At 45.2% G+C, this 25,936-nt stretch overlaps 1 protein-coding gene across 12 annotated transcripts in view; it reads right to left on the reverse strand.

Annotated features, from left to right (window-relative positions):
- The window catches only part of ENOX1 (ecto-NOX disulfide-thiol exchanger 1), a 296,456-nt gene that overhangs the window by 50,880 nt on the left and 219,640 nt on the right, over window positions 1-25,936 (reverse strand). For 10 of the 12 annotated variants that reach the window (XM_083448710.1, XM_083448711.1, XM_083448720.1 and 7 more), the window contains 2 exons: window positions 16,563-16,669; window positions 4,920-5,040 (listed from right to left, as the gene is read on the reverse strand). The exons of the other annotated variants lie outside the window; for them this stretch is intronic. In XM_083448710.1, the coding sequence (XP_083304836.1) occupies window positions 4,920-5,040; window positions 16,563-16,669 (228 nt within the window). The remainder of the gene's footprint in view (window positions 1-4,919; window positions 5,041-16,562; window positions 16,670-25,936) is intronic. 12 annotated transcript variants of the gene reach the window in all.

The raw sequence follows: 25,936 nt of genomic DNA on the forward strand, positions 1-25,936 counted from the left end.
TTCTACACAAACACAAATGATATTTTATCTGGCATTCTTTATGCCTTTACTATCGTAAGGACTGTTCCGTTGTTGCAGACAAGATAATCCCTGTCATTTCCACAATGGAACGAGTCCCACCTTTTGTGTCACTTTCAAAGGGAGACACGTGCATGCAAATATGTAGAAGACAGTTGTCTGGCAGCAGCTACAGCTATACGTGGCCCCCAGAGTTTAGGCTTCCCAAGGGTAACACAGAGATCTCTCCTCCTCCAAATAAAATTACAGAAGAGGCATGTTGGCAAGCTGGGAGACCTGACTTTTTCCTGTCTTGGGTGAAATGGCCTCAAAGGTAAAGGTAAAGGGACCCCTGACCATTAGGTCCAGTTGTGACTGACTCTGGGGTTGCAGCGCTCATCTCACTTTACTGGCCGAGGGAGCCAGTGTACAGCTGGTCATGTGGCCAGCATGACTAAGCCGCTTCTGGCGAACCAGAGCAGCGCATGGAAACACCATTTACCTTCCCGCCGGAGCGGTGCCTATTTATCTACTTGCACTTTGACGTGCTTTCAAACTGCTAGGTTGGCAGGAGCAGGGACCGAGCAACTGGAGCTCACCCCATCGCGGGGATTCGAACCGCCGACCTTCTGATCGGCAAGTCCTAGGCGCTGTGGTTTAACCCACAGCGCCACCCGCGTCCCGAAATGGCCTTAGGGCCAACCTAAATAGCTGTCCTAGGTCTAGATTAGTGACCCAGCACAGAACAGATACCTGAATCTTTAAGTAAATCAGTCAAGGACCAGTAAAGGTTAACTGTGTGGCATAACAACAAACAAGGTGATATGAACTGAAGGAGAAAATCAAGAACTCTGCCATGAAAGGAGCAGCAAACACGTTGCCCAATGAAGGACAAGTCCTTACAGAAAAGATGTCCACACCATGAACTGCTTGCATGATGCCCTAGAAATGCTCATGCAGAATGAGTATGAAATCTACATTCTAAATATACCGGTAGTTCTTCTAGCACCACCCTTACAGCCCATTTGGGTCAGACATTCAACCTTTGCTTGAAGCCGAAGAGAAACCAGTTTGTGGTCAGAGAGGGTGTGCACAGGTCTTACTGGAAGGGCCTTGTGACAACCGAGAAGCAGCCTTCTCCCAATTACCTCGTGGATATTTTCAAACATATAAAACTCTTTGAAGAATGAGAATGATGAGCTATTCAGAAACAGAGGGGAAATGTGACTAGCTTGCCTGAAACATGGGGAAAAGGGGGTTCAGGATATCAGCATCAGTTACGGACTTTGGGGTCTCCAATTTCAGTGGTGCCCTGTGCAATGACAAAATCCGGTGTCCCCTACATCTCACCTTCCATTCTATATCATAGTTGCGGTGCTCCCTGAGATGCCCCCAAGGCTCTTCACCTAGCGCAACTGAAGACAGAAGGTGAGGGGAAGTCCATATGGGAAAAGATATAGCCTCTTTCTTGCTCTCCCCCAACCACAAACAACAACAATTTATTATTTATACCCCACCCACCTGGCTGGGTTTCCCCAGCTACTCTGGGCGGCTCCCAACAGAATATTAAAAACACGATAGGGAACATAAGCTGTGTGAGAGATAACAAAGGACTTTAGGATCTCATCCAATAAACCAGTGTTCCATGTGGTAATAAGATGTGGCAAACAGCTGTTAGGATTGTCAATGCCTAAGAGCAAATTCAGTTGGGGGCGACGGTTATCAAGTAATAATGTGACAAACTTGTCTCAGTTGACTGGTAAAACCACAAGCTGTTGTGATCAGATAATAAATCTCAAGATTCGATACAAGATGATAGTACTGCAGAACACGTTATGATATGATTTACTCAGAGATGGGATTCCTCAGGTTCTTCTGAACTGAGGTCCGGGTTCCCAGTTCCATTTCGGTCTACATTTTTCTGTTATCATCAGTTAGGATTTCAACTTTACAAATTTAGAGAATCATGGAGATGATTCGTGCGTGGTGCCCAGGGGATTAGGAAAAAACCTAAACTCAGTTGTAGGAGATCCCTGAACTGCAGAAATACAGCATAATATTTTTATCATGCCTGAATATTCTTCTGTAGTTAGTTCTACAATAAATATAATCCCATGCTTATTTTGTTTCTGCTTAGTTAGGAAGAGCAATTTTGCTCTCACTTTTTAAAAAAATATAGTTTTGTTCTGCTTCTCTCCTAGAATATGAAGTGACTGCAAGTATAAAATTAAAAATGAATTCAATTTGAGCCATATGGATGTACCTCAGAGTTAGAGACCTGTCAAATATACAGTTAAGCATCTCTTAGGGCTCATTCCAGGTCCGTGTCTGAGCATTTCTTCTTCATCTTCTGCCGCTATCATCTCCGGGAAAATCTGCGTTTTACTGCTGAATCAGAGCAAACAGCAATCAGGTTTCCGGTGGGTTGCCAACAGGAAAGCAGCAAAAAAGAAAAATCTGCTTGGACACAGACCTGGAAATCTTGGACCTGTGCCTAGAAAGGGCGACACAAAAGGAAGTGTGGATGAGCTCTAATGGGAACTAGGAGAAACAAAAATATAATTTGCTATCTACTGTATTTTTCGCTCTATAGGACGCACTTTTCCCCCTCCAAAAATTAAGGGGAAATGTGTGTGCGTCCTATGGAGAGAATGCAGGCTCCTTGGCTTCAGCGATAGCAACGCGAAACCTCCGAAGCGCAGAGGGAGCGCTCCCTCCGTGCTCCAAAGGCTTCGCGTTGCTTTCGCTGAAGCCTGGAGAGCGAGAGGCGTCGGTGCGCACCGACCCCTCTCACTCTCCAAGCTTCAGGGATAGCCCCCTGAAGCCTTCGGAGCGCAGTGCGAGTTCCTGCTGCGTTCTGGAGGCTTCAGGTTCCTTTTGCTGAAGCCAGGAGAGTCTTGCTCTCCCGGCTTCAGCAAAAGGAACCCAAAGCCTGAGGAGCGCAGCGGGAACTTGCACTGCGCTCCGAAGGCTTCAGGGATAGCCGTGCACAGCCCCTCCAGCAGGGGGAGGCTGCATGCGGCTATGGCTTCTTTAGCCCCGCGCAGCCTCTCCCTGCCGGAGGGGTTGCGCGCGGCTATGGCACACGCCAAGACAGTGAGCGGGATAGATCTGTCTTGGCTTGTGCCATAGCCGCGCACAACCCCTCCGGCAGGGAGAGGTTGCGAGCAGCCTGTTCGCTGCTCTTTGGGGCTGGGGGGGGAAATAAGATTTTTTTTCTTGATTTCCCCCTCTGGTCCGGTGCGCCCTATGGAGCAAAAAATACGGTAGGTTTGAAATCTTGGTCACAAAGGAACCAGGCCAAGCAGGCTTCTCTCACATCTGCTTTCAGCTCCCTTAACTTGGTGAGCCAAGTACGTTTTAAACTAAGGGATAGTATCTATTTAGTTTAAATAAAAGTGGGAATCAAGCGATAAATTTCCAGTGGGCACTTGCTGATCTTAACCACGTCACCACCATGGATGCCATGCCAAGGGCATGGATTTCAGGTGGGAAATGCAGGGTTATTATTATTATTATCAATAGAATCTATATATCTGCTGAGTTAAGATGTTATTTGAAAAGCCCTGGGCAAATCTCAAACTCTCTGCTTAATCTACTTACAGAAGTATTAGAAGACTAAAGTTCTTCAGAGGAAAGACTAAATGCAAACAACAGAAAATGAATCAGAAAGGCAAAAACAAAACAAAACAAAACAAAACACTGGAAAAACCCCACCCACCCCAAAACTCAACACCCACCCCAGCACAACTACCCAACTGCAGGCATAAGATGCCGATGGAGATTGCATTGCACGTGAGCCTCAAATGAATGTCTCATTGGAGATTGTTTTTCACTTCGCAAGTTTCAATTGTTGTTTTTAAGCAACAGTGCAATGCCTTGTTTTGCAGGGCCATCCTAAAATGATTGTGCAGAGTGATATATATGCGGATAGGGAGGGAGCAATTCGGGAAGGGGCGTGCCATGGGACAATGACTTGAGAGCCAGTGTGGTGTAGTGGTTAAGAGCGGTAGTCTCGTAATCTGGGGAACCGGGTTCGCGTCTCCGCTCCTCCACATGCAGCTGCTGGGTGACCTTGGGCCAGTCACACTTCTTGAAGTCTCTCAGCCCCACTCACCTCACAGAGTGTTTGTTGTGGGGGAGGAAGGAAAAGGAGAATGTTAGCCGCTTTGAGACTCCTTAAAGGGAGTGAAAGGCGGGATATCAAATCCAAACTCTTCTACTTAAGGCCTCCCGGAGACTCACTGTTTACTGGCACAACCTCAACGCTCTCCCTTTGGGGGCCACCCAGTGTTAGAACTCTAATATTGGTTAGTCCAGAAATTCAGAGAAGGTCTTAGGAAGGGAGGCTCTGACATCAGAGAGAGAGAGATCCAATCTGTCCTAAGGCCACCCTCCTAGGGATCACAGAACTGCACTTTTAGACATATCACATATACAACCCACACTTTCTGGCAAGGAATTGTCTTTTAGGGTAGAAAGTTGGAAGGCTCAATATTGATGCATCTCTCCCAAGTCGTTAAGCTGATAACAGGGCAAATGTGCAGGAACCTGAGGAACGATTACCATTAAGGCACTTCCCACAAACATTTCCTCACAAATCAATAGGCTGTCCCAGAGTCCATTTTCTAGTTTGCCCTCCTCTTAATTAGCTATATAATCACGCAGAAATGTTCTCAGAAAGTGGAATCCTTTACCTGTTGTTTCGACGGACTTTTGCTGAGGGGTAAAAGTCTGGTGCCAGTTTGTACAGCTGAAATGTCAGAGTTTGACAAATACATTGTGTCCGTCATATTTTCTGGCCTGCGGAAGGTGCTGGTGGCTCCTCTCAACAGTATTAGCCCACCGCCATTGCAGCAGAAACAGCATTTACAATTTGAATAGATCCCTTTGATATTGCAAGAAACTGTTTGCAGCTTTACCTGATTCATCCACTCTTAGTTTTTTACTACTGAGGTTGTCAGTGCTGTCCTCATCAGACATTTCCATTTCTTCCTCCCGCCGGATCCCCATGAGCTGTTCACTGTGAGCATTCCTGAGTTCCTAAAAATGACAAAGACCCAAACCTCACTTGGTGAGTTATACTGGTTTCTTGGACAGCTCATTGATTCCAAACAGGTCAAAACCCTTAAAAAAACACACACAAAAACACTGAAGGATTTAAAAGTGATTTAGATTGAGACACACACATTGATATGTGGTTTTAAGTGGTAATTTTTCATTTTGTCATTTTATGTTTTGCAGTCTGAAATGGTTGTCAGCTAATTATATATTTTTTCAAGAAGATATCAAAATGTTACATGAGACAATAATACATCTTAACACAAAAATCAATTATCACATAAACATATAAATACGTTTAAAGCACTTCAGTTAAATGATGAGTAAAAGCTATTTGAATAGTTTTCCTGCCACAAGTATATTGGGCACAAGCCAATCTCTTCAGAGTGACAGCTGATGGTCTGTGATGGGCATACACCAGGAGTGCCGTGGGAGGGAAAATTGCTCTGTGCCAAATACTTTGCTGCAGTTTCAACTTTTGTTTGTTTGTGTGTGTGTGTGTGTGTATTGTGCCTGTTCATAGTAACTGACTTTGCTGTCCATCAAACCAAGGGTTCTGGAATTCTCCACCAGAAATCTTAGGATCCTTGGCCAAATAACCAACAATCTGTTCTGAGTTATAAAAGAAGTTAAACAAGTACTGGTACCCAGAGTGGGAGAATTCCCACTACCTATTTAGTAAACTGTATCCTAGTCAAAGAACTGTAAACTGTATCCTAGTCAAACTGTATCATAGTTAAAGCCATGGTTTTCCCAGTAGTGATGTATGGAAGTGAGAGCTGGACCATAAAGAAGGCTGATCGCCAAAGAATTGATGCTTTTGAATTATGGTGCTGGAAGAGACTCTTGAGAGTCCCACAGACTGCAAGAAGATCAAACCTATCCACCATTCTTAAGGAAATCAGCCCTGAGTGCTCACTGGAAGGACAGATCGTGAAGCTGAGGCTCCAATACTTTGGCCACCTCATGAGAAGAGAAGACTCCCTGGAAAAGACCCTGGTGTTGGGAAAGATGGAGGGCACAAGGAGAAGGGGACGACAGAGGATGAGATGGTTGGATAGTGTTCTCAAAGCTACCAGCATGAGTTTGACGAAGCTGCGGGAGGCAGAGGAAGACAGGAGTGCCTGGCGTGCTCTGGTCCATGGGGTCACGAAGAATCGGACATGACTAAACAACTAAACCACCACCACCACAACAACATCCTAGTCCTCCTGAAGCTTACAGACTTCAGATCCTTGGGATATTGTGACAGTTACCAGATTCTGTGTTGAATACTAGGGTCGTATTTGGTAGTTCTGAGCAATGTGAAAGTTTCCATTGTCTTTTGACAGAAGGTGCTCCAATAAGAGTTACTGCCTCACCTATTTTGTATGCTCTCCGTACTGAGGAAGCAGGATCCTACCCTCCACATAATGCATCTCTAAAATTTTGTCCGTATCAGATTATAGTGCGCCGTAAGTAGAAAGATGATGCCCCTAATCCTCTGCGGAAACGTGTGCATTTATGGAATAAATGTGAGGTTGAACAGCCAATATCGCCGAAAGGGGTTGGAATAAATGCGGGATTGATTGAGCAGAGATGTTGCTGGGAGGAAAGGCTGGCAGGGAATGCAGTCAGCAAATGTATGGCTTTAGAAAAGCTCAGATCACTTTTGTTCTCACAGAAAAGCATAAGAGCATGTGTAATGGCTGCCTTCCTTAACAGCAGCAAAAGGAAGATTGAGGGAATTCTATTTTATCCTAATAATACTGTCAGGTGGAACACAAGGATGCAAGCCCAGTGATTAGTGTAGCGCTTTTCAGTCGGCAGACAGCTAATTTTTCTATCAACAAAGAGCCCAATTCCCACAGAGGTGGTCTGAAATCTTTGAAACAAGGAAGAGAAGTCACTTTCAGGGGATAAATGTTACCGAAAGAACATGCTATTTATTCCTTAATGAGAAGCTGAGAGAATTCTTCTGAGAGACGCACCCAGAGTTCATCAATAAATCTAACCCATTATAGTGAAGGTGTGAGTAGTAATCACAGCAAAGACTCTGATGTGGGTTGATGCATGTTTTACATAAAAATATTTGGATGTGGCAGAATGTTTCTGGCACTGTAAAAACAGCAAGTGGGGGGCTCAAGGCAGGGCTGGGCCAACTGTGGCCCCCCAGCATGGCCAATCGTCAAGGGTGTTGTTCAGCTGCAGTCTAGCACTATCTGGAGGGCAGCAGCTTAATTATCTCTGCTGCGATGAACCACACTTGTATTCTAAGATGTACGAACAACAGTCAGAGAGAGTTGTGGAAGGGCCTTTTGGAATAATGCACCGATATCTGCGTTGTGATAGGCATATTGTTAAGAATGGATGTTACCCTCATAGGGAACCAGATTCGTTAAGCGCTGGATTCACATAACTACTCAAAGAATACTATGCGCCCAAGAGGAATCAGTCTAGTGAAAATATGAAGCTGTCTTGACACCTAGACAAGTGATCCACTTAGGCAGGGCAGCCTACTCCGACTGGCCGAGTCTCAGACCATAGGCCTTTCTCAAATCTGCGGCCTATGAACAGTTCAGTGGATAAGAAGGGGAGTGAATATTTTGTATGCAAAGGTTTGCCCTACTCCCGAGTTATGAGCCCTCCCCAAGGGGTTAACAAAATGAAGCTGCCTAATCCTGAATGTGGGACGCGGGTGGCGCTGTGGGTAAAAGCCTCAGCGCCTAGGGCTTGCCGATCGAAAGGTCGGCGGTTCGAATCCCCGCGGCGGGGTGAGCTCCCGTTGTTCGGTCCCAGCGCCTGCCAACCTAGCAGTTCGAAAGCACTCTCAGGTGCAAGTAGATAAATAGGGACCGCTTACTAGCGGGAAGGTAAATGGCGTTTCCCTGTGCGGCTCTGGCTCGCCAGAGCAGCGATGTCACGCTGGCCACGTGACCCGGAAGTGTCTCCGGACAGCGCTGGCTCCCGGCCTCTTGAGTGAGATGGGCGCACAACCATAGAGTCTGTCAAGACTGGCCCGTACGGGCAGGGGTACCTTTACCTTTTAATCCTGAATGAGAAAAAATGCTCCGTCTAACCCTGTATTGTCTCCTCGGATGGTAGCAGCTTTCCAAAGTCTTATGTAAGGGTCTTTGCTGTTCAGAAATTATTTAACTAGAGATGCCAGGTTTTGAACCTGGAATTAGGTAAAGGTAAAGGGACCCCTGACAATTAGGTCCAGTCGCGACCGACTCTGGGGTTGCGGCACTCATCTCGCTTTATTGGCCGAGGGAGCCGGTGTACAGCTTCTGGGTCATGTGGCCAGCATGACTAAGCCACTTCTGGCGCACCAGAGCAGCACATGGAAATGCCGTTTACCTTCCCGCCGGAGCGGTACCTATTTATCTACTTGCACTTTGACATGCTTTCGAACTGCTAGGTTGGCAGGAGCAGGGACCGAGCAACGGGAGCTCACCCCGTCGCAGGGATTTGAACCGCCAACCTTCTGATCGGCAAGTCCTAGGCTCTGTGGTTTAACCCACGTCCCTGAACCTGGAATTACTTGCATGCAAATCATTTGCTCTACATCCCAGGTCAAAGGTATCCTGACCAAGAGGTTGACATTTCCCTGCCACATAGCAAGCTCCTTTTACCACTGAGGGCCTGCTCAGTTTGTGATACGGTGTTTTGGGAAGGGACATACGACATGTCAAAAGTATGTCCTTGAACCCTAATCAATGCCAGGCAGAAGTCCAATTAGGAGGTAATATATGTGATGAAGTTAGAACAAAAATAAGGAATTATTTAATGCAGCCGAATACCAAGACAATATGCTGGCATCACATAATTCGAGGTGCTGAATCGAGACCAATGAAGGCTAGCTCCAGATCCCTCCGGCCTTCTGGCTGGGTTGTCAGCTGAGGACCATGCCAATTATGTGCCTGGGTGGAACAGCTGGCCACCAGATCGGACCATGAAAAATTTATAACAGCAGCGAGAATATTGTTAGCCCAGAAATGGAAACAAGAAGAACTACCAACACTGGAAGAATGGAGAATGAAATGATGGACTTTGCAGAACTGGATAGAATGACAGGAAGAATTAGGAATCGACGAGATCAGAGATTTATTGAAGAATGGGAAAAATTCTCAGAATATATGCATAATTTAAGTGAAAAACAACGCTTGTAACGTTTAGCGAAGCTTTGTAAAAAAGAAAGTTAAAATTATGGACTGAAAGCAGATTTAATTTAAGAAGCAGATAAGAACTAAGAAATGTGTGGAAAATTGAGAAGGGAAGGAGTACCAGCCAAGTTGAGGGAAGTCAAAAAATGAGAGAATGGTTTTATAAATTGTTTGAATTGTATTAATTTGTCTTATTTGTAAACTGAATAAAAATTATATATATATATTTTTAAAAGAAACATTTATGTCAAGGAGAAAGCTAAGGGAACAGGGTCTCCTCTGATACACCAGAAAGGCAAGGCGTCACCTAAAAGAAACGTAAATATTGACTTGGAGAGATTGGCTGTGATGAAAAGATCCCACTGAGCAACTGGAAGGCAGTTTTGTTTGTTGGGCGACGATCACCGCCCCACCTTTCTTCAAACTCCCAGTGCCCTCTGAAAAGCAGAACGTCAGAGATCGCTTCAGAGCAGAAGATAAACTACCAGCTTCCCAAGCATGCAAACCCAGCGGCTTTCTGCTCATGCTGTGGGATCTATGGATCCAAACCACGGGCTTCTCCTAAGGTGCTATTCCAGCCCCCTGAAACTCTGTATTGCTTTCAGATAACACAGCAACAAAAGACAGGAGAATCATCACTGTTAACTAAGCAAAGATGTTTTGTAGATTTACATTACTCGAAAGACTTTTTCAGTGCATTTTGCCGCATGAAAAATTCGGATGCTAACAAATTAATTCCCTCTTGAATATTGCCAATGCAGCTAATATGTAAAACAAACAAACCTCGTAGTTTATATATCTGTGGCAGATTAGAAAAGCAACAACTAGCAGCTTCCAGATTAACAAAATCTGATGCCATTGTTGCCCCTTGTATGAATTCTTAGTGCTACCCTTGCTAATAAATCAAGGCTACCATTATATATGTAGGACCCCATTATGAGGAAGCCATTTGATATGCACCATAACAGCAGAGATAATAAGGGATTCGTTTATTCATTCGTTTGTTGCATCCACTGTTCAATTTAGCATTTCTTAATGGGCACTTAAAATGTTACCCAAATGATTTAGATCACAGCATAATTTTATTCCTTTTCGAGCTACAAACATGCAACACTTCTTTTTACAAATATATTATAAAATAATTAAATAAACACACCTTACCTTCTAAAACTTTTTTCTTGTTAGGCAAGGAAACATTAAGAGGACTGCGATGTTAATAACTGACATGCTGAACTAACAGAGTGCTAAAGCAAATTGATGTATACTATTCAAAAGATTTAAAGGAGAAGAAACAAACATTGGGGTACTTACTTTACCAAAAAAAAGTCTCATAGCGTTCTATACTGAATTTAAAGCAAAAGAAGCATGACCATTTAAGCAAAGTTTGGTGACAGTCCTGTTTGCTCACAATAGTTCCAGATTTCTTATCCTCCGAAAATACATTTCTTCAGGGGACAGAATCGCTTTTGCAATCCTGAGTTTATTTGACAGTAATAGTTCAATGATGCACATGGCTGAACAGGTAAGTTACATTTTTAAACTGAAGACCGTCTTCCTTTCATTCTGTGAACATTCTGCGCATGGCTCTCTGTGTGAATGCAGATACGGTCTTTAATTCTTCAGTTAATGCCAAGGTTCAATGGGAGACCCACTCGTTTCTGTGGCTTTTGGTTTCAGAAAAAAATATGCTTAGTCTTACTCCATCTGATATTAGTTTGTCTACTCCCCCCTCCCCACAAGCAGCCATGCTGCACGTGAAACTCCGGTTTCAAGAACAAATCATTATGTACCTACGGGACCGCCTCTCCTGGTATGCCCTGCGGAGGACCTTACGGTCCATAAATAACAACACTTTGGAGGTCCCAAGCCTCAAGGAGGTTAGATTGGTTTCAACTAGGGCCAGGGCCTTTTCAGCACTGGCCCCGACGTGGTGGAACGCTCTGCCACAAGAGACTAGGGCCCTGTGGGATTTGACATCTTTCCGCAGGGCCTGCAAGACAGAGCTGTTCCGCCTGGCCTTCGGCTTAGACTCACTCTGACCCCTTATATGGGATTTGGTATATAAATTTTCCCTTAGCTTTTTTTGCCATGTAGGACCAGCATGGATGGGTGAATGTCTGATGTTTCCTCCCGTTATGGTCTTGATTTATGGGCTACTACTAAAATGAGGCTGCATTTTAAGCTGTATTTTAGGCTGTATTTTAATTAGCTGTTGTTTGTTTGTTTGTTGTTTTCTCTATTACGCTTTATTGTATTTCATATTTGGTGTTAGCTGCCCTGAGCCCATCCCTGACTGGGGAGGACGGGGTATAAATAAAATTATTTATTATTATTATTATTATTATTATTATTATTATTATTATTATTATTTAGTATAGGGGACGAGAGATACAAAAACTCAGGTGCCCAGTACACATTGGCATCCAAAATATTTGGCCTGGTGAATAGGGTGGTCACCTCTTGACATTCTGGTGCCCAGGGAAGGGTCGGGATGTGTATTCAGTGTGTGCCCAGGCAGATTCCACTCCCAAGGCAGAGCCTATATGCAGTGGCGTAGCGTGGGTTGTCAGCACCCGGGGCAAGGCAAGTAATTTGCGCACCCTAACCTGTGGATTTGCGCCCCCTAACCCTAACTCCCAGATGTTGCGCCCGGTGCGGCCGCCCCCCCCTGCACCCCCCACGCTACGCCACTGCCTACATGCACCCAGGGTGGAGCTACATGCGCCACTGCCTACATGCACCCAGGGTGGAGCTCACAGAAAACACTCTCTGAAGGTGCATAGTTGTCCCATGTCCCTTAAAACCCCGTACCTCCGAGCAACAACCAGCCACACATGATTCCAAGCCCCCACAGATCACAGCATGAGCCAGATTACCTCAGAAAGCAGGAAACAACCTGCGTGCTGAGAAAGTTGTGTAAGAAACTGAGGCCATGTTTGCCTGAACGTGCAACTGTTTAAAGTGAGGTCATGGGCATGAGCACGGAACGAGTGCCACCCGCCAGCATCCCTGCGCATGTTGAGCCTGACCTTCCCATGTCCAACTGGAAAGATCTGCAGGAGGGTTTTACTTAGGTTCTGTTGAATGCAAGTAGAACCCGCCACATGATAGCAGGAGGGTTCACTGGGGCCCACAATCATGTGGAGGATTCTACTTGCTTTCAAGTTGAGACCTTTCCTGCTCAACACAGGGACTGGGTGGGTAGAGTTGACACAACAGGGGCCATTGAGGAGGGAGCTTCTGTGTGTGTCCTCGCCCTCATCCCTATTTTTAAGCACTGTGGTTTGTGTTGAGCCACATATGCATGATAGGTTCAAGGACCTAGGCCCTCTCTAAGAGCGACGGAGGAAACAGACATTTTTGCTCACTTGCTGTTTCTTTCACTTTATCCCCCCATACATAACCTTGTATGAAGATTACACATCATTTCATACAAAGCAAGTCCCAGCTGACCCGAGCTGAGAAGGTATCCTGATGTGATACCAGACACTGGGTGCTCGGAGGACCAACCAGACACTCCGCACGTCAAGGACCCTGAAGAGCAAGCAGCATCCCTGGAAACCAGTGCTAAGATCCCCTTGAGGGACCCTCTAGCAAAGCGTGTTCTCATTAAAGGAGAGCACGTGTTGCAGATGGGGCCGAGCAAAGCACCCCATGGTTGCCAGGCGTGATAGATTGAAGGGGCTTGGATCGGATTGGTGGTTGGTGTTACTGGGGTAAATTTGATGTTGCCAATTTAGGGGTGGTAACAGAGGTTATTTAAACAAGGCTCACAGCATGTTCCTTTCTCTTTTGCTGTGGGCACCGGATCACCCGCCCACCCTCCCTTGATTGGGCTTGTGCTTTGACCTTGCTATTGCCTGTCATGGGGTCGTCCGCCTTGGTGCGGGGGCCTGGTAGGAATTTTTCCTTTTGGCTGATTAGTGTGTGCCAATTGGTTTTTGCCTACTGCGTAGCAAATCGTCACAACTTGTAAGGTTGGCGGTTAGGCATTGGTTTAAATTGGTTGGTGGAGGGGTATGGATTGGCTGTGCCTGCCCCTCCAATGCTGCTGCTGCACAGGAATTCCGTTAAAGGAATTCAGGGGCTTACCATCCTCTCGTCCAAACCCCTGGAATCGGGTGTGGGCCGCGTAAGCTCCTAGGAGCATGCGGGGAGAAGCTGAGGGTCTGTGGCGCAGCTCCAGTTATCCCTGATCTTGTTCCTCCACACTGTCTTCCGCTGGAATCCAGGAGTCACTGCTGTCCCCCAAGGCGGGGGGGACAGCTAGTCATATACAATGCCTAATCAACCACTCACAATGTGTATTTTAATAAAGTTGTGGCCAAAATTATGCCAAAAACCTTAAACAAAAATTATGTGTGATGTGTGAGTTATTGGCGTAGGGGTGTTTTGGGGACCTCAGCACGCAAGAGACCTTTCTGAAGCACAGAGACGGTCTTTGGTGGTGCCACCCCTTAGACCCTGAGAAGACTAACAACCAAAATCCTGGGCCAAGGCCAAAGAACAACAACACAGCATGCGCCTACAGACCCAGAGTATTTCTGTGGCTTATGAATAAGAAACTCCCAAAACTCCTTCACAAACCAGCCATTGTGGTTAGGGTGTGGTCAAGGGGTGAAGAGTACAGAGGGTCTCCTTCCAGAGCTTCCCAGTTTCTGGAAATAACAGGAGTTTCTGGCTCTTGGTGCTAGCTTTCGTACCTTACTGGAACTCCCTTGCCTCTGGTTCACACTTTCAATCTAGTCTGATTCTCTTGGCTTGTCTAAACTGTGCCTTGCCTTTACCCCCTGCTCTCCTGGGTGGGTGTTTTGCAAAGAGGGGTGTACTTCCTGCTCACTAGTCCCTAAGAGCATCCCCTGGAGTGTGGCAGAATCGCCCTGCTCTTTCCAAGCCTTGCCATAGAGAGTAATCTGTCCAAAATCTGAAGGCTTTCTACCATTCCTCTGTTGCTAACTGTCAAGCTGTATTCCCCCGCAACTAATAGTTACTGCTCATCCAAGGGCAGGTGAGAAGGCAGTTATGTTAGGGTTGCCAGATGTCCCCGGTTGCCGGGTACAGTCCCCGGATTTGCAAATCTGTTCCCGGACAAATTCCGTCCCCGGAATGTCCCCAGATTTGCAGCGGCAGTCTCAGCAGCCCGGAGCCAGCCTGGTAGCGCAGTTGGCTCTGGCTGGCTTCAGGAGCTGTTCGCTGCTGCCGCCACTGCCGAAGGGGAACTGGGGACGTCCAGCGGTACAGATCTCCTTCCCCCTTTGTTTTGACAGATTGGAGGAGGCTCGGAAGTCGTGTACGGGCGGCCGTTGCCCAGGAGGGGTGCAGGGCACATGGTTTCTCTGCCAGGCAAGGTGCAAAGCCCTTCTTTCGCACCCTGCGAAACATAAATGCGCAGAGTTTTTAAAAAACTGGGCAACGGCCAACCGCCCGCGACTCCTAAGCTTCCCCCAATCAGTCAAAACAAAGGGGGAGGAGGGAGGAGATTGGGGGAGGCTCGGGAGTTGCGGGCAGGTGGCTGCTGCCCAGTTTTTTAAGAAATCTCTGCGCATTTATGTTTCACAGGGTGCAAAAGAAGGGCTTTGCACCTTTATACAATATGCATGTGTGCTTGGGCCCAGGGTCTTTTGCCTCACCATCCCCACTACTGATTCCGTGTTGCTACTCAGCTTCAAAAAAAAAAAAAAAAAAGGGTCCCCGGATTCATTGAAAAAAAATCTGGTAACCATAAGTTATGTGCTGTGTTGTGATGATGTTGGCTGCAGGGTTTTGACTCAAGGAGAGCAGGGTTGGGCAAAGGTAAAGCGAGTAAAGGCAGCCAGCTGGTGTGACTCCTCCTCATCACCCATTTGCTGCCTATGCTCTCTCTTTAGTACCTTAAGCATGCTTGCTGCTCAGGTATCTGACCTCAGGTAAGCCAGGCTCATCCTTGCCCATGATGAGCCCAGGAAAACAATGAGCAGACAGGCCAACCAGCTGAATTTTACTCAAGTGAGCTAGTGCTATGAACAGCCTCTACTTCCGTGTATGGTCCTACCCAGTTTGCAGGTGTTTAATTAATTAATTGGTTAGGAAAACTAGCTTTAATTAGTTAGGAAAATTAGCTCTACCTTCTGGGACAGAGGAAACTCCCCCAAACCAGTCAGCCTTTTTTCCCCCTTCTTTTTTTTGCAAGTTGGTTGGCAACCCTACTTGAAAACGGTATCTGGGTTGTTGCAGAGAAAAGGAAGCAGGTCTCTCCTGTTACCTGGATGCTAGAAAATCTTGTTGCTTTCTAAGTGTGGCAAAAAAAAAAAAAAACCCACCACAAAACATTTTAATGCAACCTTGCCAGGCTGCTTCTTAAAGAAACAAAGTTTGGAATTTTCTATAGTATTATGGCCGTGGGTGAACCTAAAATAGCTCATTAGGTTGTGGCCAAAGCAAATGATTTATTTTTATTTTGTCAAAAAAGAAATGGGAGATGGCTCCTGTCAGGGGACTGCCATTGGAATGGGGGAGGGAGGCAGAGAGATACAGAGAGCCTCCGGTGATTCTGAGAAGCAGCTCCTTGGGAGAAAGCCACACCTCCCCTGGAGCCGAGGGGGAGAGGGGTAGTCGGGTGAGGGGAGGGCTCGAAGGCTCGGCCAGAAGACACACACGCTGCTTCCGTCACCCTGCTTGTGCAGAGGGGTGAAATGTAAGGAGGGGAGGCAGAGATTTGGGGTGTCTAAGTTCTTATGCTGGTGGGGGGGACCGGAAAGGGGCACTCCCGGAATCTGCAAGTGACTGAGACGGACATGAACTTTTGGGGTTTGTGCTGTAAATAGTTTGCACCAATAAAACCTGTAAAAGACAGGTCAGGGTTCTGCCTGGTTACTGAAGAGCAACCACCTCTGGAGGTGGTTCTGACAGGTCCTTCGTTTTGTCTAGACTAATTATTAAGAAATAAACAGGAAAACCATTTTAATATGGAAAGTAATGAAAAACGAGAAAACTGTTTTGTCACAACACTTTTCAGTAATAGAATAAAATTTCAATATACCTGTAAATTATGGGCAGAGATAAAGCAATAATTTTAAAGTGGCCTGGCAAATTCGATCATTTCAGTGTTTTGGTATGGTAAATATGCTCCTCCGGGCAGTTCAGGCTTCTTGGAGGAAATAAAACTGTAGTTTTATTTCAACTTACATCGTTACAGAGGTGAATGGGACCCACAGATACTCTCTCAAGAGGTTGTATAGACAGTTCTTAATTACTTTTCTCTAAAATTACAGCAATTAGATATTGCTGAATGCAACACAACCAACTGGAGACAAACTTGCTTGCCCACTTGCTTTAGTCCAGGCTATGAGATGATGGATAGAAGAGAAGAAATTCACCCACCTCAGAATGCTTTCGCCAAATGTCTATGTTCTTGCGCTGAGCTTTCGAGAAATGGTCCCAAGCTTTTTGTCTGGTGGAGGCGTTGAAAACGGCCACAATCTGCTCAACTTTGGTGAACAAGGAAGTCAAACAAGACAAGCAATTTATGTTGTGAGCACTAGAGAAAGGCAAAACAAAGACACTAGGAGTCTATGGGTGATGTCACTGCTGATACGACATCACCAATATCCATCCAATCAAGTGTCTTTCTGTACTTACATTTCAGAATTGTTGGAGGTGTCCCCCTTCATGTCTGTCTCCATAACTTAAGTCTACACAAATTGTACACAGATTACTGAAAGATAAGCATGCATTTTCTCTGATTATACTCAGACGTTGTCCAGGCTGCCGCCTGAGCCTAGGCCACAGAAACCACCTCGTGACATTAGCTCTCGCCTGGATGTTACCTGTCCATTTAAAAAATGGCTTCTCACTTTTTGTGAGCATCTTACTTAACACTGGAACCAAAGTGATCATTCCACACAACGGAGCTGCACAATGCAGGCACTGTGAGTTAGATTGAGGGATACACAGATCCATTAAGAGTTAAACATGAGGGATATTTGCAGACACGGGGACAGCAGAGCTTTCAAATCCTATTTTAATTTTCCAGAGAAGAAACGTCGGGACTGCCAAGCAAATGTGCTGCCGCAAATCAAATTCTGGAATGTCAAACCAGGGGAGCCAGGAGAGCGAAATGATCTCACGGACAAAACTGTGAGTTGCCCTGGGGCTTCGGAAGTGAGGTGAAAGACACTCTGGCTTCTACCACCAGCCGGGGAGGTTGCATCCCTCCCTCTTCCAGGAAGAACATTATAGCAATGGGCAGACTACCTGTAGCTGCAGCCATTGGTCAATGACTCCCCATCTGCTGCAGCCAGAAAGAAGGCTCAGCTCCAATTGTCAGTTGCCTGGAGCTGTAAGGAAGCACAGTCTGACCAGGGCATGGAAGGCTCCTGGGAGACTTAACCCCCTGTTTCCCAAGAAGAACACCAGTAGCAAGGGGGAGACCAACCTGGCTCCATCCATTGGCCAGTGAAGAAGCAGAAATTCCTGCTCACCCCTTCCCAACAGGTGGACGGAGTTTGCGGCCCCACCCACCAGGTAACTGTGGGCTTGGCCAACCGCTGCATCGTGGGCCAATGGGCTGCTGGTGGGGGTGTGGCCTGGGGTGTGGCATTTAGGGTCTCTTCCTTTGTAGGGGGAGGGGCTGCAAGGATAGGGTTAGTGCGTGGGCCCACAAATATGCCCTGCTCCAGCTGCCAGTTGTCACTGGGACTACAGAGCTGAAGAGAAGTCTGGCCTCATCCATTGGTCAGGGTGTTGCTTTTAGCTTTGCTGCAATGCATTGCAAGCAGACTTGGAGATCATTTGATTGCAACACGGAGTAAAAACAAAACAAATAAAACAAAAAAGCAACACTTTTCAGTGTTTGGTACAGTGCATTCAGCTGCTTTAGTGGCCTGTATTTATTTCACAGCTTTATTGAATTAAACTGGAAGTATAGGAAAATATGGAAAGGTTGTCATTAAGGGATCTAGTTCATTAATATGGAGATTTAGATTCCAGACATAATTCTGTTTTGTCTATCATAAGTGCAAAGAGCACTAAACTTAATCAACAATCTGTGTGTAATTAATTAGTGACAGAAGATTCAAGCAGAAAATATTCCTGAAGATGCAAGGAAATGATATTCTACCATTTTCCGACCGGAAATGTTCAAGTTGGAACATTATGAGTCTTCTGCTGAAACCCTTGAACTTTGAAGTTTCTGATTATGAAAATGGCTGAGAGCTCTTTTCTACAGGTGTTAGAATTAATTATAAATACTTCTGTGATCACTCAAAGATTTCAATGCATGGAAGTAGAAAAATAAAATACTGCAGTATTTTAATTACCATAGACAGATGGTTGTTTTTCCATGTTTGCCCTGAAGAGAGTTGCTTGGCAACATGTAGTGGCCAAACTTCTGTTTGTGAAAAAATGTGCAATTTTTTCTAATGAAACCAGAATAGTCATCTGCTGAAAAGACAACCCACTAATTCTCAGCTCTGCAGAGAGCAATTTTTAATGCAAATATTAGTGAGTTCCACTATCTGTGAGAAGTAACTACAAATAGTACTGACCCCACACTATGGAGGTGAATTTAAAATTGGATACCTTGCCTTACCGTATAGAAATGTGCAATTCAACCCATGCCTCAGGCACTAGACCAATAGAAGTTCATTTTCCCCAATTTTTCATATATATAAACCAACCACAAATCAAACCTTATACAGATTTTTTTTAAAAAAAATAAAATCATGTGAAAAGGAATTCATTTATGATACATTTTGTCAAATATGAAGTGTGAATCTAAATGCTGAACAAGCATAAGATTACATGTACTTCCACCCACACGTCTAAGAGGTATGCCCTCTTAGAAGTGAGCCCTACTGACTTCAATGAGAAGCAGCACTTCGGTACTCACAGAATTGTGTATGGAACTTAAGCAATGTCCTTCACAACCTGGTTTGGAATTGCCTTCAGGCATGTCAAACATGTTACATGAAACTCAGTGAAGCAAGAGTTCCCTGGGAGTCATTCTGGACTCACAGCTGTCCATGGAGGCACAGGTCAAATCCGTGTCCAGGGCAGCTGTTTACCAGCTCCATCTGGTACGCAGGCTGAGACCCTATCTGATTGTGGACTGCCTCGCCAGAGTGGTGCAAGCTCCGGTTATCTCTGGCTTGGACTACTGCAATGCGCTCTACGTGGGGCTACCTTTGAAGGTGACCCAAAAACTACAACCAATCCAGAATGCGGCAGCTAGACTGGTGACTGGGAGCGGCCACCGACGCCATATAACACTGGTCTTGAAAGACCTACATTGGCTCCCAGTACATTTCCGGGCACAATTCAAAGTGTTGGTGCTGACCTTTAAAGCCCTAAATGGCCTCGGTCCAGTATATCTGAAGGATCATCTCCACCCCCATCGTTCTACCCGGACACTGAGGTCCAGCACCGAGGGCCTTCTGGCAGTTCCCTCACTGCGAGAAGCCAAGTTACACTGACTGACAGCAGCTCTGCAGGATTTCAGACAAGGGTTACAGGAACCAGGCAGAGGGCCTTCTCGGTAGTGGTGCCCTCCCTGTGGAATGCCCTCCCACCAGATGTCAAAGAGAACAACAACTACCAGACTTTTAGAAGACATCTGAAGGCAGCCCTGTTTAGGGAAGCTTTTAATGTTTGATGTATTACAGCATTTTAATATTTTTTTGGAAGCCGCCCAGAGTGGCTGGGGAAGCCCAGCTAGATGGGTGGGGTATAAATAATAAATTATTATTATTATTATTATTATTGTTGTTGTTGTTGTTGTTGTTGTTGTTATTATTATTATTAGCTCTCTGATTTGGCGAATGATCAATTTCAAGGTCTGTAGCTGCGTCTAGCACCTTGCCAATGTTACCTGTTGGTGTGGAGGACACAAACTAACCAGATCGGCTTATGACCAAGCTTGACCTCTACCCAATGCGTGGCTCCACCCTCCCAGCCAGTGTAAACATTGGTAGAATCACCCCCAATGGTCTACAGGTGCTTATCAATGCCCTTCTTCATGAAATCTACAAGATTATTGGCAATAATATCTGATGGTTTTTCTTCCTTTGAGTCTTTCTCTAGAGCAGCCTTTCTCAACCTGTGGGTCCCCAGATGTTGTTGGACTACAACTCCCATCACCCCTAGCTAGCAAGGCCAGAGCTCAGGGATGATGGGAGTTGGAGTCCAATAACATTTGGGGACCCACAGGTTGAGAACCGCTGCTCTAGAGGGAAGAGGTAGAGAGAGGTATCTTCCACCTGGCTCACTGCACACAGAACAATGCTGTTCTGAGATGATGTGCGGTCATCAAAGATGATGCTGTCAACTTCACGTTTCCGACAAAGATCATCAAACTTCATGCTTCTGACAAAGATCATCAAAGTCTTGATCCAGGGGTATCATAACTTTTTCTTGACTTTATTGTGATCAGCTACAAGTCTCTGGCCTTCTTCAGTGATCAAGCCAGCCTCCATAAAGGAGGCCGTGATGACGGCAGCTGTAGCACAGAGGCCAACGCTATATCTGATGCTCTGCCCACCAACATTATGTATTTCTATTGCGTTGGCCTTTTTATGGAAGGCGTTCTTGGTTTTCCTAAAGCCAATTCATAACTTCCATCATTTCCATCTTGGGCATCAGCTATTTGTTCTTCATTTTCATCAGCATAGAAAATTATTTCATTTGATGGCCCTGAAGCATCCTGCTTGCTTTCTTCTCTGCTTACATTCAGAAAGCCACCTTCTCCCGTCTTCTTGACGCTTGTGCTTTTTGACTTGTCTGTTGCACTCTGGCAGGTCTGGCAAGCCAATCTGATGTGGTCCAGTAGAAACTGTCTTCTGGCCTTCAGTGAAAGCATGTTCGTGTGTGTGTGTGTGTGTGTGTGTGTGTGTGTGTGCAATATGCAATTTAATATAAAATATGCATAATACATAAAAATAAAAAGTATTAATATATAAGATAACTGCAAGTACTTGGCAATCGTTTCTAATGATTTTTATACAATTTTACAAAAAAAAATTGATGAACAAGTTTAAAATTATTAGAAATTCCACAAAAATGTTTAAAAGTCAGTATTTTTATGTAGTTCTTTACCAACCAAAACTAAATTATATTAATTTAACAAAAAATACTTTGACATCCCAAGTCAAATTACAACCCTTTGGCACCTCTCTTTTCTGGAATTTGAAAGCTGAAAAATTCAACGTGCCCCAGTGTAACAGAACTATCTCATTTGCACTGAGATCCGGAGAGAGTTGGAAATCATGCAAAAGGCTCTTGCAGCTGAGAGAAAATCCTTGCAGCAACCGAAAGTGAAGGAGGTGGAGTCTTATGCTGAGGCTTGATTGCAATGAACAGCGGAAGAGACTTACTATTTCTTGTGCTCTGCAAATTTCACTGCCAGTTACAGCCTGCTGGGGGCTGCAGCACCGACACCTGGTTTAAAGATCATACTAATGCAAACAGAGGCATTAGTCCTGCCTTCGTGTAATTTAAATTTGTTTCCCTCTCCGCCACCTCTGCAAGGGCCAATGTTGTTGGCAGTGCTAAACCTGAGCTTGGACATTTTCTAAAGCAGGGGTCAGCAACCTTTTTCAGCCGTGAGCCAGTCCACCATCCCTCAGACTATGTGTGTGTGGGGGGGGTGGACTATTTTGAAGGGGGGGGGGGAGAACGAATTCCTATGCCCCACAGATAACCCAGAGATGCATTTTAAATAAAAGGACACATTCTACTCATGTAAAAACATGCTGATTCCCGGACTGTCCACAGGCCAGATTTAGAAGGCAATTGGGCCGCATCCGGCCCCCGGGCCTTAGGTTGCCTATCCCTACTCTAAAGGTTTGGCAGGCTGGTAGTTCAGCCTTGCAGAAAGGTACCACGTACTGATGGCTTCACAACATGATATCGACCGGAGCATGAAGGAACGGAACCGCTCAAGCATTTTGTGTTTGTTTTCACTTCTAAAATCAGATTACGCTATTTTCTGATATTGCTTCGGATACATCCACAGCGAGAGGAATGCTGGCAAATATGACAAATAATCAGAGATCACCGAATGAGCGCATTTGCAGCCTTCTCACGTGGATCCCCCAAGACTGCCGAAAAAAGGCTGCCTCTTATGTTACTGCCTAAGATTTTTGCAAAATGCCCCTCACGTTACAGAGAGTGATTTTTATAGAACACCCTGCACATCAGTGCTGGGTTGAAAGGGTCTATATCATTCTTGTTTATTTTCTATTCTAAAGACCACTTTGATCTCTAGCGGCTGTTTCAGTTCCAAGCATATCAGAACAACAGCAATATGTGATTTTAATGAAGAACTTGACACAAGGATCAGGAGGAATGAAAAGTTTAAGCAGTTGGGGAGAGGTCAGGGTCCAGCCATGTCTTGACTGAGATAAGAGATTGGACACCTTAGTAGATGTCTTGAGCGAACGGCTGACTTTGGCATCTCCCCTGCCTTTTAAATGCACACATCACGGCATAAAGAATTTGCTGATTTAATTATTAACTGGAATACAAAAAGGGAGGTGGGAGGAGGTCGAGGAAACAAGTTATTGAAGGATGGGATTGTGAAAAATGGAAGGGTTTCTTTTTTAAATGTTTTTGTTTTTTCTCCTGTTGGTGGGGTGGAGGTGTGGTTTTTATGTACTTTAAATTCTATGTACACAATTCTATTCTTGTTTCTTTCTTTATTTTTACTGTATTTTGTCTTTTTCAAATTTTTCTGTATTTGTTAAAATTGGAATAAATATCATTTTTTTAAAAAAAGAAATTAAATGCACACATCACGGCATCAATGCATTACTTTATTAGCATTTCGCCCTCATGTTGCCAATAAAGCCATCAAGCCTAAAAGAGAAAAAATGGATTCCCCTCGCTCGTTTCCTCAAGTCTTGCTTCACAAGCTGGATTGTGACTCACAGAATATATTATGTTATGAGGGGGGAAACTGGCGTATTTGAAGGAAGCAACACCCGTCTTGAACCAGTAAGAGATCTCAAGGGTTTCTGGGCAAGGAAAACAGTGATGCGTACACAAATGCAAGCTTCAGAAGGGAAAAGGGTATAATGAGTCTTAATGAGAATGGCGAAGGGGCAGCATCATTCAGCAGAAGTGCTATGCAATAAGCATGGTTAAATATTCATCAACAAGCATCTGTTGATTAATCTAACGTCATATAAAATTTTCATTAGCCAGATGCAACGTTTTGTCTTGCTGTCAATAACGGAAGCACTGAAAGGCAATTTCCCCCTTAAAGTATCCTGAGAAGATAGAAGATGCAAGAATAGGTTCTCATGAAAACCACTGGGTTTCCTGTAAATTGTATGGATAAATGGAAATACACAATACACAACGGTATTGTGATAGGCTTGCTGGGGGGTAGGCAGGCTGTATGCCGAGACATTTCTAATGCCTGGCTACCTGGTGAGCCAGTAATGGAACAAAGATGGTGGCTTGGTGCCAGATGCAAATGGATGGTACAGTGGTGCCCCGCAAGACAAATGCCTCGCAAGACGGAAAACCCGCTAGATGAAAGGGTTTTCCGTTTTTCAATGCACTTCGCAGGACGAATTTTTCTATGGGCTTGCTTTGCAAGACGAAAATGTCTTGCAATTTTTTTTCGCTCCCCACCCCCTTTTTCTAAGGCACTAAGCTGCTAATAGCCTTTTAGCAGCTAATCCGCTAATCCCTTAAGCCTTTAATAGCCGCTAAACCGCTAATAGCGCTAATCCGCTAATAGGGTTGCTTCGCAAGACGAAAAAACCACTAGACGAAGAGACTCGCGGAATGGATTCTTTTCGTCTTGCGAGGCACCACTGTATTTAGAAAGACAAAGGCCACCGTTGAGAAGGGAGATGGTTGAACTAGAAGCTGGAAGAATTCTGCAGGCTGAGAAACCAGAGAGAGAGAGAGAGAGAGAGAGAGAGCGCTGTGATTGATTTCTGTTTGAATCCAAGGCTGTGGCAAGAAGCAATACCCTCTTGGGGGGTGTTAATGATCTTAACCCCTCCATCAGAGGCTTAGATGCATGTGTAAATAAATCCTCCCCTGTATTACCTCACCATGGTTTGCCACCACTCAGCGCCAATGGATAGCTCTAGCAGAGAGGCATTTGGAATAGCCAGCGCCATGTAATAGACCAGACTATGGCAGGTTTCTTGCATTCCTTCAGAAACAGATAACCCCAGATTGATGGAAGCTGCAGCTCTGCCTGGGTGGTTAACTCTACCCCCGCCTTTTCTGCTTAAAAGGAGCCTTGTCCATTTGAACTTCAATTCTTCCTCCAAGCTGACGAGAGGAACACTCACCTCAGGAAATTTACCAGAAGCGAGTTGGGCTGAGGAAAAGGAACCTTCCGTGATAGAGCACAGGGCCTGCATATTCTTATAAAAAGGAAGAAGACGTATCTCTCCTCCAATTTCTTTATATGTGAATGGGGAAATGAGTGAACAAAAGACGGATGCCACTGTCAACTCTGGTTTGGCCCTTTTCAAGATACCATTGCATGCCACCCCAATCTCTGAGCAGTGGTTCCAGGTGCTTACTCAGGGTCTGTGTTTCCACTGCGATGAGGTACAGCAGGGACAGTGGTGTCTTTAGGATCAATAGTTTATTTACACATGTATACAACCAGAGCCAGAGGGTCTTGCTTCTCTCAAGCTCACAGCCTTGGGTTCCAGCAAAAATCAGGCATCTCTCCAACTCTCTCTCGCTCTTCCTTCCTAGCCTGTAGCTTTTGCATCCAGCTCACATAACTCAGTTCTGCATTCTGGTCTTTTGTCTTTCTAACTAACAGGCAGCTGAGGGAGGCCCAGCCATTTGCCGTCAGGCACAGAACCACTCTGACCAAGCCCTGGTCAGAAATGGGGCTCTGATCAGAGAGTGGAGGCAATGTCCGGACGTCTTTCGCCTTATGAAGTCTCAGGTTCATTTCTCCATGGCAGCCCAGGTTCAGATCCCATGAAAGTGGGGATTTACACCGCCAATCTGATCCTAGTCAGAAGCTGGCGGCTGAGTTCTGAAAAAGCTGAAGCCTGACAACCGAATTGGCAGAAAGAATTATAGCAGTCAAGGTGAGATACGATAATTAATGAGTTGGTGTCTGCAGGCCAGCTTTGGAGCAGAAAGGGTGATGTTTTCCAAAGAACACGGCTTTGCAACAGAGATTATTTGGTGACAGAGTGTGTGGAAATCTTAAGTCCCAAGTCTACAATTATCCACTGGTGAAGTGACACAATATTGCGGTGCAGTCAGCGTTTCTCAATCTCTTGCTGCTTGGCCCAACTTCTAAATTTCCCAACTCTCTGGGAACTAGGTGAATGTGCAGAGATTCATGTGAACACAGCATATGGCTATGAGAATCTGCTGGCATTAGCAGAGGCCAGAGAAAGAAATGGGAGGGAAAGGGTTTTGGTTTGTTAGGGGTTTTTTTGTTCTTGCTTTTGTCATGCATTTTGTGCTTTCATATTGTATTTTTATGTTGTGAACTGCCCTGAGATCTGTGGATGAAGGGTGGTATACAAATTTTATAAATAATAATAATAATAATAATAATAATAATAATAATAATAATTGCTATCCTTTGGAACCCCTGCAAAACTCACTAAGCCTGCTGCAGATTGTGTGCAATGCAGTTGACTGACAGAAAGAGAGAACGAGGTGGAGAGTGGGGGGATAGTTATGAACTCTTGAGTCCCTCCAGTGGATGCTGCTAGCAGAGGAGCTGTGGCGGCTTCACCAGCGATATACCG

Source organism: Podarcis tiliguerta (genome assembly GCF_965153285.1).
Source record: "Podarcis tiliguerta genome assembly, chromosome: 7".
Classification (NCBI taxonomy): domain Eukaryota; kingdom Metazoa; phylum Chordata; class Lepidosauria; order Squamata; family Lacertidae; genus Podarcis; species Podarcis tiliguerta.